Here is a 14,506-nt window from a genome sequence, read left to right on the forward strand (position 1 = left end):
GATCCGTTAGTAAATAACAACCCTTGAATTTATTATAAAGTCGAAAAAACTAAAAATATGTTCACGCACAATTTTTTTTGCTCTTAGAAACAGCAACAACAAAATAAATTTTAATAATAATAATTATAAATACTTAACTTTATAGCATGTTCTTCAGTTCTTACTACCAAATAAATATTTATGCAATAATTAAAATATTTATTCAGGTACTTATGTAAAAATAATAAATTGGTATAATTGTGAGGCAAATAATTTAACTATTATGTAAGTAAACTGCCTATTACTCATTTTATAGGCGGAACAATAAAAAATATCAACAGGAGTCAGTCACAATATGATGAATTTGATAAACAATTTATTTTATTTTAGATACTTCTAAGTTCTAATACATTTTTCAATTAATACTACATTTTATTGATTAAAATAAGCCTTTGCTATGGAAAAAATTATACTTTTAAATAGATCTAAGAATTAAAATGCAATTCAGAACACCGCCCGCAAAACATATTATATTATACTTATCTATAAGTTCGCTATTTTTAGTTTTTTAACTATAAAGCTATAATAATATGTCAAATCAAAAAATGTAAATGAGTTTCGAATAAAAAAATTTTCATTTAGACATAATTTTTAGTCATGTGTTCAAGAAACTGATTTGAAAATAGAATGGAACGATTACATTAGTTTTGGAATGAAATCGTTTGACCTGAGACCCCACAGAAATAAATTGAATAAGTTTCAGAGGTGTGGTGTTTGCAGCCTATGACAGAGTTATTGGCCATTTTCACATTTAATGTGAATAATAAATGTAATCGTACCTATAGGTATTGCCTATATCATTATCTGAGCATATATCAGTAGGTAATACGTTTTTAGTTAAATTTTGTTCCGCAGTAGGTGAGTTGATTCCCAAGACCTACTTTATGTATTAGTTGATTCCCTATTGTTGTAGGCAGTGCCGGAGCAATCGTCGGGGTGAGCGGGGCACGCGCCCCGGGCCCCGATATTTATAGTGCTCCCACCTGAATGAAACCAAAAAAACATAAATTAAGTTAATTTTTGATCATGAGTCTTGGTATACCCAACATATGTCATATACTATTATACTAACAACAAAAAATATATTACCCAAAATACCCATGTATCACATTAAATTTAAGTTGATTTCTACGTTCTACCGAATTATTTTTGTTGTTTATAATGATTGTTAAAACTAAAATGCTCGACAGTATAGATATAACGACGATACAACTGTTGTATCGTCGTTATTGGCTTATCGCATTTGATGTAGCCAATAATATGTACATGTATAATATATATATATACTAATAGTTACCTACTTTCTACGGCAGATATAAACAAAATACGTAAAATATTCGATAAAGATTAAACAGTGATACGGGTAGATTTGTTATCGGATTCCCAGGAGAATTCGAGTGACAGCCGACGGGCGACGATGTATAATTTTTGTTTCATATAATATAATATTACATATAACATTAGAACATATTTATTTTATATTTTTACTTCTTCATTTTGAAGATAGCGAAGCAGGAGTGCGGACTGCTATTAAAAAATGCATATATATTTCAACATAGCTCTTTGTATCTTAAATAAGTAATTTTATAATTTATTTGTTTTAATCAGTCTTGTAAAGTATCCGAATACAAGTATTTGAATACGTGTATTAAAATACTTTTTGAAGTATTTTTTGGTACCTATTCTAAATACAATGTTTTTAAAGTATTTTTTAAATATTACGAAGGAGCCGATGACGTCATACAAAACACAGAAGATGAATTTAAATGTAATTACTTCTTTGTTATAGTGGATGGTGCAATAAGTGCAATAACAAAGCGATTCGATCAAATAAATACATTTAATGACTTTTTTGGATTTTTGTATGATGTTGAAAAACTTTGTTATGTCCCTGATTTAGAAATTTTAAATTGCTGCAATGATTTGGAAATACGTTTGTCAGATAATGACAAAAAAGATTTAAATGGTTATGATTTATACGAAGAAATATTCATTTTCCGCCATTTAATTGATAAAAATACTACACCACTTCAAGTACTTTCTGAAATAAAAAAAACGAACGCATTTCCCAACTTGAATATTGCCTTACGAATTATATTAACAATTCCGCTTACATCAACTGGAGCAGAGAGAACATTCTCAAAATTAAAACTTATAAAAACTTATTTACGAAGTACCATGTCACAACAAAGACTTACTGGACTTGCTACAATTTCTATAGAAAAAGAACTTTTAGAACAACTAAATTATGAAGATATAATAAATGATTTTGCATCTAAAAAAGCTAGAAAAATTAAAGAATTATAACTGACAACATTTTACTTGACAGCAATTTATTATGTATTTAAAATATAAGGAAAAAAAATATATATTGTTAATTGTTCAGCACACTCATTTTTTTTAAACCTCGTTTATAAATATAAGTTATTACTTATCTACTAGTATTTTAACCTTACTTATTAGTTTATTTTGTATGCAAATAATAATATGATTATAAATTTATCATTGATTGTTTTGATTTTCTTTACATACCTACTTAATGTAAAATAATTGTTGGTTTTAAAATCGATGGACAAAATTATCTTTTGAATTACAGTGGTGTGCGGCTAGGGAAAGTGAAATAAGCACCACATTCCCGCTTGAAAAGGAAGACAATTAATTAATTAAATTAATAATGTCAATTGGCAATGTGGCATGTTGTAATATTATAGGTTTTTTATTAAAGGTACTACTCTATTATAAAATATGTTAGGTATATTAAAAATAAGAAAAAATTAACTATGAAATTAAATTATTTTCTTATTTAGGTACCTATGCAATATAATGACAATTGACAAAAGCGCTCGGATTTGCCTGTATCATTATATAGTATGAATGCCTGCCATTCATACTAAATTAATATATAAATTATAATTCACGTACCTACAACCAGCAGTTTGAAGCGGTGGTGCATTGAGCGATTATAAATGATATTAGATAGAAACAAAGTTTCTTATAACGAAGTTTTTTTTAAGCACAAGCCACAAATACTATGCAATATTATAATGTTATGGATATAAATTGACTTAAGATAATCAATTGACAATTTTACATATAAAAACATGTAATTAATAATTTTTTTTGGAGGGAAGTATGTTTTGATATCCATTAGAATTTTATCGAATCGTGTATTATTTCCAATGTTTTGTCGCCAAACAAATTCAGTCAGATATGAGTCTATATGATGACGAACTGTTCCCCTCTGTTTTTTGTTTCGCCACTTTGCCGATCTCCATAGGCGTTCAATCGTTTGTGTGTGTGCTCCTGTGGTTGGGTCAACAAAATTATAACTGTGATTTACAATATAGTGATCAAAGCCGGATGATTTTAATAATTCGGTGTTATAAGCACTCCAACAATCTAAATATATCGTGGTACCTTGTTGAATGTTATTTTGGATTGCCAAAAGCAGAGTTCCTGTTTTCCTATCAGGGACTTTTATTAAAAACGACTCTTTTATCTCTCGAAAAATTCCTCCGAATATCCACTGTTCGGGAAGTACCCTCCCAACGTGATTTTTTCTTTTAGAAAATAAACTTTCATCGATTTCTACGATTTTCCCCGGTCCACCTATTTTTGTTTGTGGTTTATTTTCGACAGCCATTGCACATACTTCGCGTAAGTAATTATTCCAGTCAATAACTGTATTTAAGCTTAAACTTAATTGTTGTTCGCGCCATTTTGCACTTGTCATTTCGTGAGACCAGCCATATATAAATTGTACGGCAATCATAAACGATATTCGTGATTTTGCAAACCAATTACCATTACGTATGTTTACATTTTTTTGGCATTTCTTAACATTGCATTTCCAAAATATTTTTTTTCCAAAATATAACTTTGCCAAGTGATTGTTTTGACAAATCCGTACACTTGGCAACACTCCGCATTCTTGAAGAAATTACACAATTTTCAACTTAATAATTCACAGTTATACACTTATACCTACCTATTATAAGAATGAGAATATATATAAAATATTATAAGAATATCAAATCAAATCGTACCTATGGGCTATGATGTGTTATGAATATGATATACTAGCTATCCGATCTTCCTTCGGAATAAATTATTTTTTTATAATTTAATTTAAAAACATATGACTATTTTTTGGCTATACAAATAATATAATATGATTACATATTGTAGTTATTATTATTGCTAATTTCTGAAAATTATATATCCTACATTTTGAATTCAACCACTGGAGTGGTAAATTTTATTCTTTTTATTATAGAATAGAGATAAGGTAGAAAAAAATGTAATAATAAATTACTTGTTCAATGAATAATATATATTTCAAATGGAAAAATGCAAGACGCAAGTGCAAACAAATAAATAAATAATTAATAAATAAATAATAATAATAATAATAATAATAATAATATTAACAATAATAAATAAACAGACAAACCGGTTTCCTTCGTCTCCAAAATCAAGTTACATTCTTATATATATAGATAGATTATTACAACATATTGTATAATAATCGACGGCTAATAATTCATATCTTATAGTAAACTAGATCTAACACAAGGCCGTGATCGTCTAGTGGTTAGGACCTTGCGTTGTGGCCGCAATAACCCAGGTTCGAATCCTGGTCACGGCACATAATTTTTTGCATTTTTAATAAAATATATGAGTCACATTAATATATAAATATTTATTAATTATATTAAATTTTTGGTGAAACATTTAAAAAGACTTTAAGATAAATTACTTTAAGTATAAATCCTATAAAAGAGATGTTGACAATAATATAGGTAATAATAATAATATTAACAAAGTTTTTTGTCGGATAATATTATAAATATTATAGAAAATTACCATAAAACAATGTTAATTAGTGATTACATATTTACCAACTATGTATACATAAAATAATATAAAAAGTTTATGTTTAGGTATCCGCAGATTGCGCTCGGCATGTGCGTCGCCGTCGATCAGACTTAATTCCACATTTACACAAATAATAATTATATTTAAATGCGATGAAGGTTAGATTAGTAGGTAGTTTGGTAGTCAAGTAGATGCGTCTCTTTAATTCAATTCAGCTAGATTTTGAAGTTATCGGCAGCAGTCGGACCGAAGCATTTGTATTTCGACTCGCAATCCCCGACTGCCAATCCGTTCTCGATGGCTTCTTGCAATCTAATCAGAGTTTTCTCGTACTTCGCGTCTAACGGTATCACACTGAAAATGTCAATATTAATGTAGTTTTAACATTATTACACACGTTTAAATGTTGTAAGTATAGTCGTATATAGATATTTAAAATCGTCTCGAGCAACGTTTGCGGCGTATTGTGGTGCAAAGGTGGGGAGTGGTATGAGCGAGCAAAAGAACAATATTCGAGTTCGATAATATTATTTAGTACCTAGGTAACTCTTTAAGAAATCATTAACTCAGATAATGCTTTATATATACATAAATACATTATACTTAGGTATACATAAACACAACTGAGGGGAACTAGCGGGATTAGCCCCCATCCAATTTTATTTAACTCAAAAATATTTAACCCACAAATAATATTATCCTTGTTACTCGGTGAGTGCACCTTACCCGTCAAACATTTTCGCGGTTTTCCAGACCATTTCAGCCGTCCTGAGATAACTCTCGGCTCGCTCCGGTTGCTCACACGCCACGCGGTTCAGACATTCGTATCGACCCGACTCATCGGCTACCAGGTATCCGAGGAACAGCATCACATCAGTTTCAGTCACCATGTCCTGGAACAGTCCCTCGACCGCGGTCGAGGTCGAATCCTCGTTTCGCGCTTCTTTAACACCATTGCCATTTTGCATGTACGACACGCCCCATATCAGACCCCTGAGCACCAACATCAGCACTAAGTTCGACATGTTCAAGCTGAGCGACTATAAACAGAATGAACGTATGTCGACCATATTAATATTACCATATTATTATTATTATGTCGCGGACCGCGGTCGTCGTTTAAAAGTTATACCATGCATGATAAGTATTTAGGTAAATAACATAAATGGCGAGTATAAAATTATTTAATATATTAAATATATAATAGTGCGACTGTTATAAATAGGGCAGATGACTTATTTTATAAAATTTGATTATTTGTTATCGTGCTAGATATCTATCGCAAAATAAATTAGTTTTTTTCGTGATAAGAAAAAACCCAGACCCGAAAATTTGTTTTTTAATAATTAGATTCCTTAATTCCTTTTTTCAAGGCTTTATTTTCTGACGTATTTTATCAACAAAAATATCGCATTAAAGATTGAACTATTATTGATTTAACTTTTAACTAAAATATTAAATAAGTGCTTTATAGTTTATAATTTATATTCGTTTTATATTTCTGCAAAAAGTAGGAGGTAGGTAGGTACTAAAAAACCTTTAAAAAATTTATTGAGATATTCAAGTTAGGTATGAAATTAATTTAGTTATTGTGTTTTAAGAAAAAGCAAAATAAATTTGTTTTCATGATACTATATTATAGGTAATACTAAATGATTCTTGTTATTTTAAAATCATATAATGTAATTTCTTGCATATTTGCTATATATTAATGCTTTCATAGATTAAATAGACCAGTTGTTCAGAGTTGAGTCTTCTGCCCTATTACTTACTAGCTGATAAATATACAGGACAAATAATAGTCACATGCATAGCTGCAGGCATAGTAAGAGTAAAAAAAAAGTAATTTGAAGTATGGTTGTATAGATATTTTGTCGTGTCATTATAATTTGATTAATTGATTGAAAGCAGAAGTAAATAGCAGGTAGTATATTATGCATATTATAAACAGTAAACCCAAGTACAGTTTTAGAAATAAGATTCCCGAAAAATTTTCTGACAGGGTATTCTATTATAATCTTTTTTTAAATACTAGCCAAGATGTCGGGCAGATCGCAAAATCCGTTGGCCATCTTGAAAAATTTACAGGGACTGGACAAAGTGGTCAGAGAGGACAGTTTGCAGAAACCCCGGGCTGACCTCTGGTATACATCACGGTCTATACAGTAGTGGTTCTAAATATATAATAATTACGTTGCACATGTGTCAATAATTTTTCACAGCGAAAAAAAATATTAATCCTGTTTTTTGGTGTATGTATAATAATATATTGTATTATATAGTATATGCATGTCTGTAAAAAAAATTAATGAAAACATATTGTTCAATATATACTTGACCACTGGTCGCTCCCATTTTGCCACCGATCAACGTCTTGGCGATGCCCATTAACACAGACTCCGGTTTTATATCTCGCTGTTTACTCTCTTTCTGGTCGGCTTCGTAGTCCTCCGCACGATGTTCGTCGATCGTGTATCCCGAAGTGGACCGAGTCACCAACAGAAGTAGGCACACGAACCATGTCACCGGCGTCTGCATGGCCTGTGTAATTTAAATTGTCATGAAAAACTAATTTTTTATTTTATTTACCTGAATACCTGTCTATATCTATATAAATATAATTTTGTATGGAACCTATATCATTATTTTAAATTATAACGTAAGTCATTTACGCGTAATAATATATTATATCACCTTTATCCAGTTACTAAAGTATTTGTATTTCTTATGAGAAAATGTCAAAACTTAACTTTTAATGAAGGTACATTTTGTGTACAATAACTCTTAACTGAACGAAATCAAATAAAAATAATTAATTTTAAGCCATTAACAATATACGAAACATATGGGCACGGAAATACGGTATTATAATATAGTTGGCTGGTACTCACTAATATGGTGTAATAATATTATTGTGTCTGTAATGTCGCGGTAGAATTTACAAGTAAATATTATGGTGTAATTGACAAATAATGGAGTACAGGCAACAGGCAAGCAGACAGTCTGATATTCTCACAATCGTATTCGGTACATGAATGGCAAGTATTGCCGAGCGAAGGGCTGTTTTTGAGACGTCGCCGATCGACAAAGTAAAAGCGTCGCATAAACACGTCTTATTGTTTGTGTGTGAATAGCATATCGCAACTAACATATTATTACTACAGCACATCAAACGCTCAAAATCGTTTGTTTTCGAATACAGTAAAGTTTCGATCGTCATACATGAGTAAAATATATTTTTGTAAACTCACCGCTCACAACATGAAGCGGAAAGGTTTTGTTTATGAGTTAAAAATGTATTTAAACGCTTTCACTATATACAAATTATTTGCTTCACATGTTTAAATGTTTTTATGTAAAATTTACTGAAACATAAATTCTTTTTTTTCCTTTAGAAATTTAAGAGGAAATCAATATAATAATTTGTATCAAATTTTCTGATAACACTATAGGTATGAACTATAAAGTATGTAAAAATAAGAAAGAATGCCTTAAAAACCTAGAAAATGCACTTAAAATGTCAAAAAATGCTCTAAAAATAACAAAAGTTCTACAAATACAAAAAGATGAAAAATAAATAAAATTATCAATTTTTAATTCTCTAATATACGAAACGAATTTTGTGCTTAAAAATCATTGTTTTTGGACATTTAGAAAAATATGCAATTTGCATTGAAATCCGCTCCTTGCAGTATTAGAACACCTATATATTATATGCTCTAGATTCTAGAGTCTAGAAGTTCTAATAATTATTACTATAAGTTCCAACATTCGAATCCGTTTTAGTTTTTGAACCTTTAGTAGTCCAATTACCAGGAAACTTACGAATTTACTGTTGACATGTTTTTGGTTAATCTAACATCACTAGGTTACTAGGTTCACTTAGCTTATTTCAAATTTTAATTGAAAATTGTTTTACAACTATTATAATTTATGAAATTATGATTTACTAGTACATTTTTGAACTCTTATTATACAAATGATGTCTTATAAATTGCCTATACTAAATCGTTAATCTTAAATTAATTTATTGTACTATTGAATATTGAACAATAGGTTTTCTTTAGTTATTTAATATGTATACAAATGAAATAAAATAATAAAACAATAATAAATGTTTTATATTACCTTTGTGTAAGAACGAATCATTCTGTAATTATTTTTTTAACCAATCCAACTTATTTATTTTTACATACATACAAAAATATAATACCGTGTCAAATAGCAATATAATACAAATTAACTTCTATGTATCTGAATTGCCTATTTTTTAATTTATAGGCGAAAAATAATTTTGAACACAATAATATATTCATGAATGAGGTCTTCATACCTATCCAAATAATAGTATACACTATATTATTATATAATATGGACAAGAAGTGATCTATTTCAGCAATTGAAGATGGCTAAAATAATGAACTGATCTTGCTGTTATCTGTATCTAGATTTGCCAAACTGTTTGATATAGAATAGCAGAAAACCATCTACTAGTAGGTAGCTATAGTATTTGATATATTAGAGTATTAGACAAAACGTATTGATATTAGATACGTTTAACAACATTAATCTATTTGGACAGTAACTTGTCCGACCGCTCCGTATCGGCAGTTTCCATTTTACCACAGAAGGAAAATAATATTTACTGTTCGCTGTAAAAAATGGTTATTCTCAACGCTTCAACTGGCATCGAAAATTATACTTTCGGTGGCATGATAAAAAATATATTTTTGCTCAAAAAAATTAATTTTATAACTAAGTATTTGGTTAACTAGATTATTATCTTTGTCTGTTATAGCTACCGATACATACATTATTATGCTAACTTATATGATACATATCACATGAAAGTTACTGTCACATTGCAGAGCAGTGAGAAAATCCTATTGCCCTTGCATAATATGGCAGTGCCAGCGCGCGCGCCATTGCAGTAAATCGTGTCCTACTCCACCTGCATATTTTTAACGTTATCACCCCAATGTGTAAAACCCTTTAACTTTTAAGGATCTTAAGACATTGTTTTCCACACACTTTAAGCCAGTATGTTTTTCCGTTATTGCGTAATCAGATACAAAATGTAGTAAGTACCTACACGAAACCTAAGTTTAAGCCAAAACTTTAATCTCACTATTTTATGGATTTCACGACAACTACAACTACATAAAATACAACTTGTGGTATAAACAAGGAAGACAATAGTTGTATTCAATACATTTCGTGTGGTGCCTGTTACTATACGATCGGTTCGGTTTTCATTCCCTCCAAAATTAATATTTTACTTGTGTTTTACACCGTTCATCTGTAAATTGTGAATTATATTACAATCTACAGAATATTTTCATTTAAAGTCTGTGATTTTATCAATAAGTTGAAATCTGTTAACCCAATAGGTATGATATTATAATTATTATACAATACTAATCGTGATCATAAAGAAGGAAAAAATATATTCTACCTTTCTATGGTATATAATATGTCTATATTCTATAATATATATGTATCGAATACGGTGTACTCTCGATTATCCGTGTAATAGGGTGACGTTGCATCCATGGATAAATGAAATCCATGGACAATCCGCTTAAGTCAAATTGAAACGAAAATTCAATAGTTATATTATTAAAAAAAAATAATTATGTAAATCTTGTAATGTTATATAATATGTAGTATTTAAGGAAAATTAAATGAAAGCCCCTTTTATTTTTTGGGTTGACCGATAACCCGGTGACGCTGGTCGTACTCATTAGTGGAATGGTGAGCATATTTCAAACCCTAAGCAAAGTATTTGAAAAATAACCTACCCACTACCCACTACTACATGATATATAATTTAAAGCTGTATGCTAATCTAGAATTTTCGTTATAGATCGAACGTCATCAATAATTTAGCATAAACAAAACACTATAATAATTAATTATACATTCATCCACGTATATTGTAATTGAAAAAAAAAATACATTTCTAGGGCTAAGCAATTGCATTATAGGTAAACGTCGTTCACCACGCCACTGGGCCTGTACGTTAAGTGGATTTGCAGATCATATACATGGTTCGTTCCGCAGAAGACTGCGAATGCCTGTAGGTATAGTGTATACCTAACGTAATACCATTGATTATAAATACTTGTAATATTCTAATTTTTCTTCGCCCTTCGCTGCAAACTATGTAGGGTCTGCCACTCTTGTCCTTCATTTCCATATGGCAAAATAATCCAATACTATTTTCATTTGTAAAAATAATAATAATTATAGTGAAAAAATAAATAAATACTACATATCCAGCAAAATATATTCTACTCAGGAAAAATAGTACCTATTTGTGAAATATACGTGTATTTATTATCTTATAGATAACTATTAAGTCATAATTATAATATACTTATAAATTATATAAACTATAAGGGGGTGGCTACTAGTTGCGTCCCGCGGTAAAAATTTCTTCCGAATTGCGGCCCGAGTTTTTTTGGAGTGCATACGAATTGCGGCCCGAGTTTTTTTGGGTTACATATGAATTGCGGCCTGAAATTTAAAATTAATTTAATCATTTTCCTTCACGTTTGTATACAGACTTAGGACTGTCTGTAGCATCAGTAGATACTGCAGGTAGGTTAAAAATGAAGTTTTGTTTTTATTTTAAAATGTTAGCACATGGTAAAAACGTATATTATATAATTTTTTAAGGTTAAAAATGTTTTTTGACATTAAAATGTTTTGTTATTATTAAAAAAATTTTAGTATAATTTATTTAAACTCGTAGATATTATGGCACTATCTTTTTAGTACAGCAATATCGAATCAACATTATTTTTTAAATTTTTATGGAAACGAAATTTATATCCATCAATTACATATAAACTGCGATTTTTTTCACTCAACATTTCACTTAACATTTCATTCGACATTATAAATAATTTAAAAACAAACAGAAAAGCGATGGAACGTTCTTAGCGGTAGTAAAGCGACGACTAAGGTGTACTTATTAGTTATTGGTATCTACATTATAGGGTGATTATATTTTATCAGTCAAGATTAAATTATCTTGAATTAAAAAAACCCGGGCCGCAACTCGTCTGTACCCAAAATAAACACGGGCCGCAATTCGGATTAGACCTTTTTTCGTAGTTATCTTCGGGACGCAATTAGTATGCAGCCCTATAAGGACCTTCTTTAGTACTTATAAATAGTAATTTTTTGTAAGTAATTAATACAAATGTATATTTTTAACCACTTATTCAGTGTTTATATATTATATTATAGCGGATTTTTAATGTTATAGGTTAATATACCTAATAATGAATAAATATTAAATATCTTTGGTGAGTGCTCTCGAATTTTGATATAAATTAAGAAATTAGTTGAATCTTCTTCCTAATATTTATAAATTACGTAAGTCTATCGTACATACATAAATAATCTAAGCGTCTAATTTATCAACATTTTCTAATTTCCATCAACTAATCGTATAAATACTTGTAAACATTTTTCATTTCATTCATGTATTAATGAAATCAAGGAAAAGTGAAAGTAAGAAGTAAATTTATATTTTTTCCACAGAAACAAATGAAATTTAACATTAAAAGAATATTATTATTAGTCATGTAGCAATAAAAAACATGAAATTACTTAAGCCTAGGTATAATTAATAGTGACACGTTCTTAAAAATACAAGACGGCATACACCCTTTGACGCAACTAGTTTTAACCTGTGATTTCTATAATATTAAATCATTTCAGGTTTTTATTTAGTCATGACACATAAAAGTATAAAACTCTTTTATTTATATAAAAAAACCCAAAATAAATAAAACCACTTAACATAATATTATATACATTCAAATTATATTTACTTGTGAGGTAAACAATGTGCGTCATCCTTCCTTGACGGAAAATAATAACAAAATATATGTGTATTGTGTATACAATTAAATGAGTATTTTAAAATAATTACTGTACAATAGTATACATAGGTACATACATGACACAAACAAAGTTACATCAGATATACATATTCTGTACCACCGCAGAGACAATAAAAATAATTGCATAAAATTAAAAGAAAGTGAATTATGTTAATTTTTATGTTACACCGTTATTATTATACCATAACATGAGCCTAATTTGTACACTCTTCCGTGTCTTGAGTATGAACAATATGCATGGGCTTCTAGAAATAATATAAAATGCCGACGTTTGTCTCATTCGAATGCGATGAGCGACAATGTAAAGGAGTATAATAAGAGCCCAAATAGTCAAACAGGTAATATGTTATTATCATTTGGGAATATGGAAAAAGTAAGTATAATGTTGCAAAGCTATATTATATTAATCGATTGAATGCGAAGTGAGTGATTTTAAATAGGTACCTATAATGTATGTTTATAGGTTATACTTTCGATATTGATCTTCGTTTGCCATACCCATCAGAGGCCACAGCTCGAAGTAGATGTATTGACTACAACAGAGCCGACCGATACTACTACCGAAGAGACCAAGAGCTCGGAAAAAATTTCACAAGTTACGGAAGCCACTGCGGTGTCGGTTCAAACTTCCGTTAACTTTTCGTCGTTCAGTCCGAGCGCGGTTTTTGAAGACTTTAAGCCCAGCAATTATTATAGGCCCGACGGTAACCCTATATTTGAAAGGCCTAGTCCGCAAGTCTCTCACGAAGTTTTCCACAAACCCGAATACTTTGCAAGACCCAATAATCAAGCAAACAAATTGCCAACGAAATCCAAAGACAATAATGTTATTTTCCCGCAAGCGACCCAAGAACATTACTCCCAATATTCACAATTCGACAACCGATCTAACGGACCGGAGTCTAGGGGTCCATATAAGTTCACCGAAGCCTTACCTCAGCATCAGTTCAAGCCGATGAAACACGATATTGGTGGAGAGCTGCCTTCCAGTACTTACGATAACAACTTCTACGAAAGGCATTTTGGAAAGTATCACGGGAACGAGATGTCGCAATATCCAGACATAATACACGAACCACCAAAAATCTATCACAGCGTCACCACTGCTCGTAAAAAAGACCCCTGGAGGAGCATGCTGAAGGTGTTGGCCACTATCCTGCCGGTTGGTCTGTTGCTCGCATCCTTTCCACCGACTGTCATCAAAGTGAATTCCACGCAATATCCCTACCAGTGAGTACATTTCGTTAGATATAAGTGAGTTGTTGGCCCAAAACAACAAATGAGAGATATACATACATAATTTGTAGGAACAAATCTACGTCATCTTAGTATCATTCTTATTGGTGGAAATCACAAACTAACGGTCTTATATAGTTAAACCTATATGTTTCGCCAATAAATTTGGAAAAGGGAGAACACATAGTTATTTAGCGGGAATACTGTTTTTTTGAGCGATTTTTATTATGTAATATTTACTGCGAGTGTCATACATTTTACAACATCCCGAAAAAATGTTCGCATATTAAGATATGTTTAGTCATTCATTCTGGGTCATAGGTCAGTTACTACAAAAATATGTATGTAATATATCATTATTATTTTTGATTCTGAGTGGAGCGATGAATGTATTGATTTTACAATGATGTGTGTTTTTATTTTGTGTATCTGTC

At 30.2% G+C, this 14,506-nt stretch overlaps 3 protein-coding genes and 1 non-coding gene across 4 annotated transcripts; 2 read left to right on the forward strand and 2 right to left on the reverse strand.

Moving 5' to 3' along the window:
• The first annotated feature begins 4,615 nt into the window (after positions 1-4,615).
• Positions 4,616-4,687, forward strand: TRNAH-GUG. Its single transcript has one exon. It is a non-coding gene; the product is annotated as a tRNA-His (tRNA).
• A 144-nt stretch (positions 4,688-4,831) lies between these two features.
• Positions 4,832-5,952, reverse strand: LOC100568816. The gene is made up of 2 exons (XM_029486446.1): positions 5,644-5,952; positions 4,832-5,271 (listed from the first exon to the last, which is right to left on the reverse strand). Exons 1-2 carry the CDS (start codon positions 5,940-5,942, stop codon positions 5,133-5,135), a joined length of 438 nt encoding a protein of 145 aa, XP_029342306.1. The 5' UTR covers positions 5,943-5,952; the 3' UTR covers positions 4,832-5,132.
• Positions 5,953-6,812: 860 nt separating this feature from the next.
• On the reverse strand, positions 6,813-9,066 carry LOC115033516. The gene is made up of 3 exons (XM_029486213.1): positions 9,046-9,066; positions 7,252-7,458; positions 6,813-7,091 (listed from the first exon to the last, which is right to left on the reverse strand). The coding sequence occupies exons 1-3, from the start codon at positions 9,064-9,066 to the stop codon at positions 6,942-6,944; spliced, it is 378 nt and encodes a 125-aa protein (XP_029342073.1). The 3' UTR covers positions 6,813-6,941.
• Positions 9,067-12,930: 3,864 nt separating this feature from the next.
• On the forward strand, positions 12,931-14,070 carry LOC107885836. Its single transcript, XM_016809527.2, has 2 exons — positions 12,931-13,209; positions 13,300-14,070. Exons 1-2 carry the CDS (start codon positions 13,126-13,128, stop codon positions 14,068-14,070), a joined length of 855 nt encoding a protein of 284 aa, XP_016665016.1. The 5' UTR covers positions 12,931-13,125.
• The last annotated feature ends 436 nt before the right edge of the window (positions 14,071-14,506 follow it).

This window comes from Acyrthosiphon pisum, chromosome A1, assembly GCF_005508785.2.
Source record: "Acyrthosiphon pisum isolate AL4f chromosome A1, pea_aphid_22Mar2018_4r6ur, whole genome shotgun sequence".
NCBI lineage: Eukaryota > Metazoa > Arthropoda > Insecta > Hemiptera > Aphididae > Acyrthosiphon > Acyrthosiphon pisum.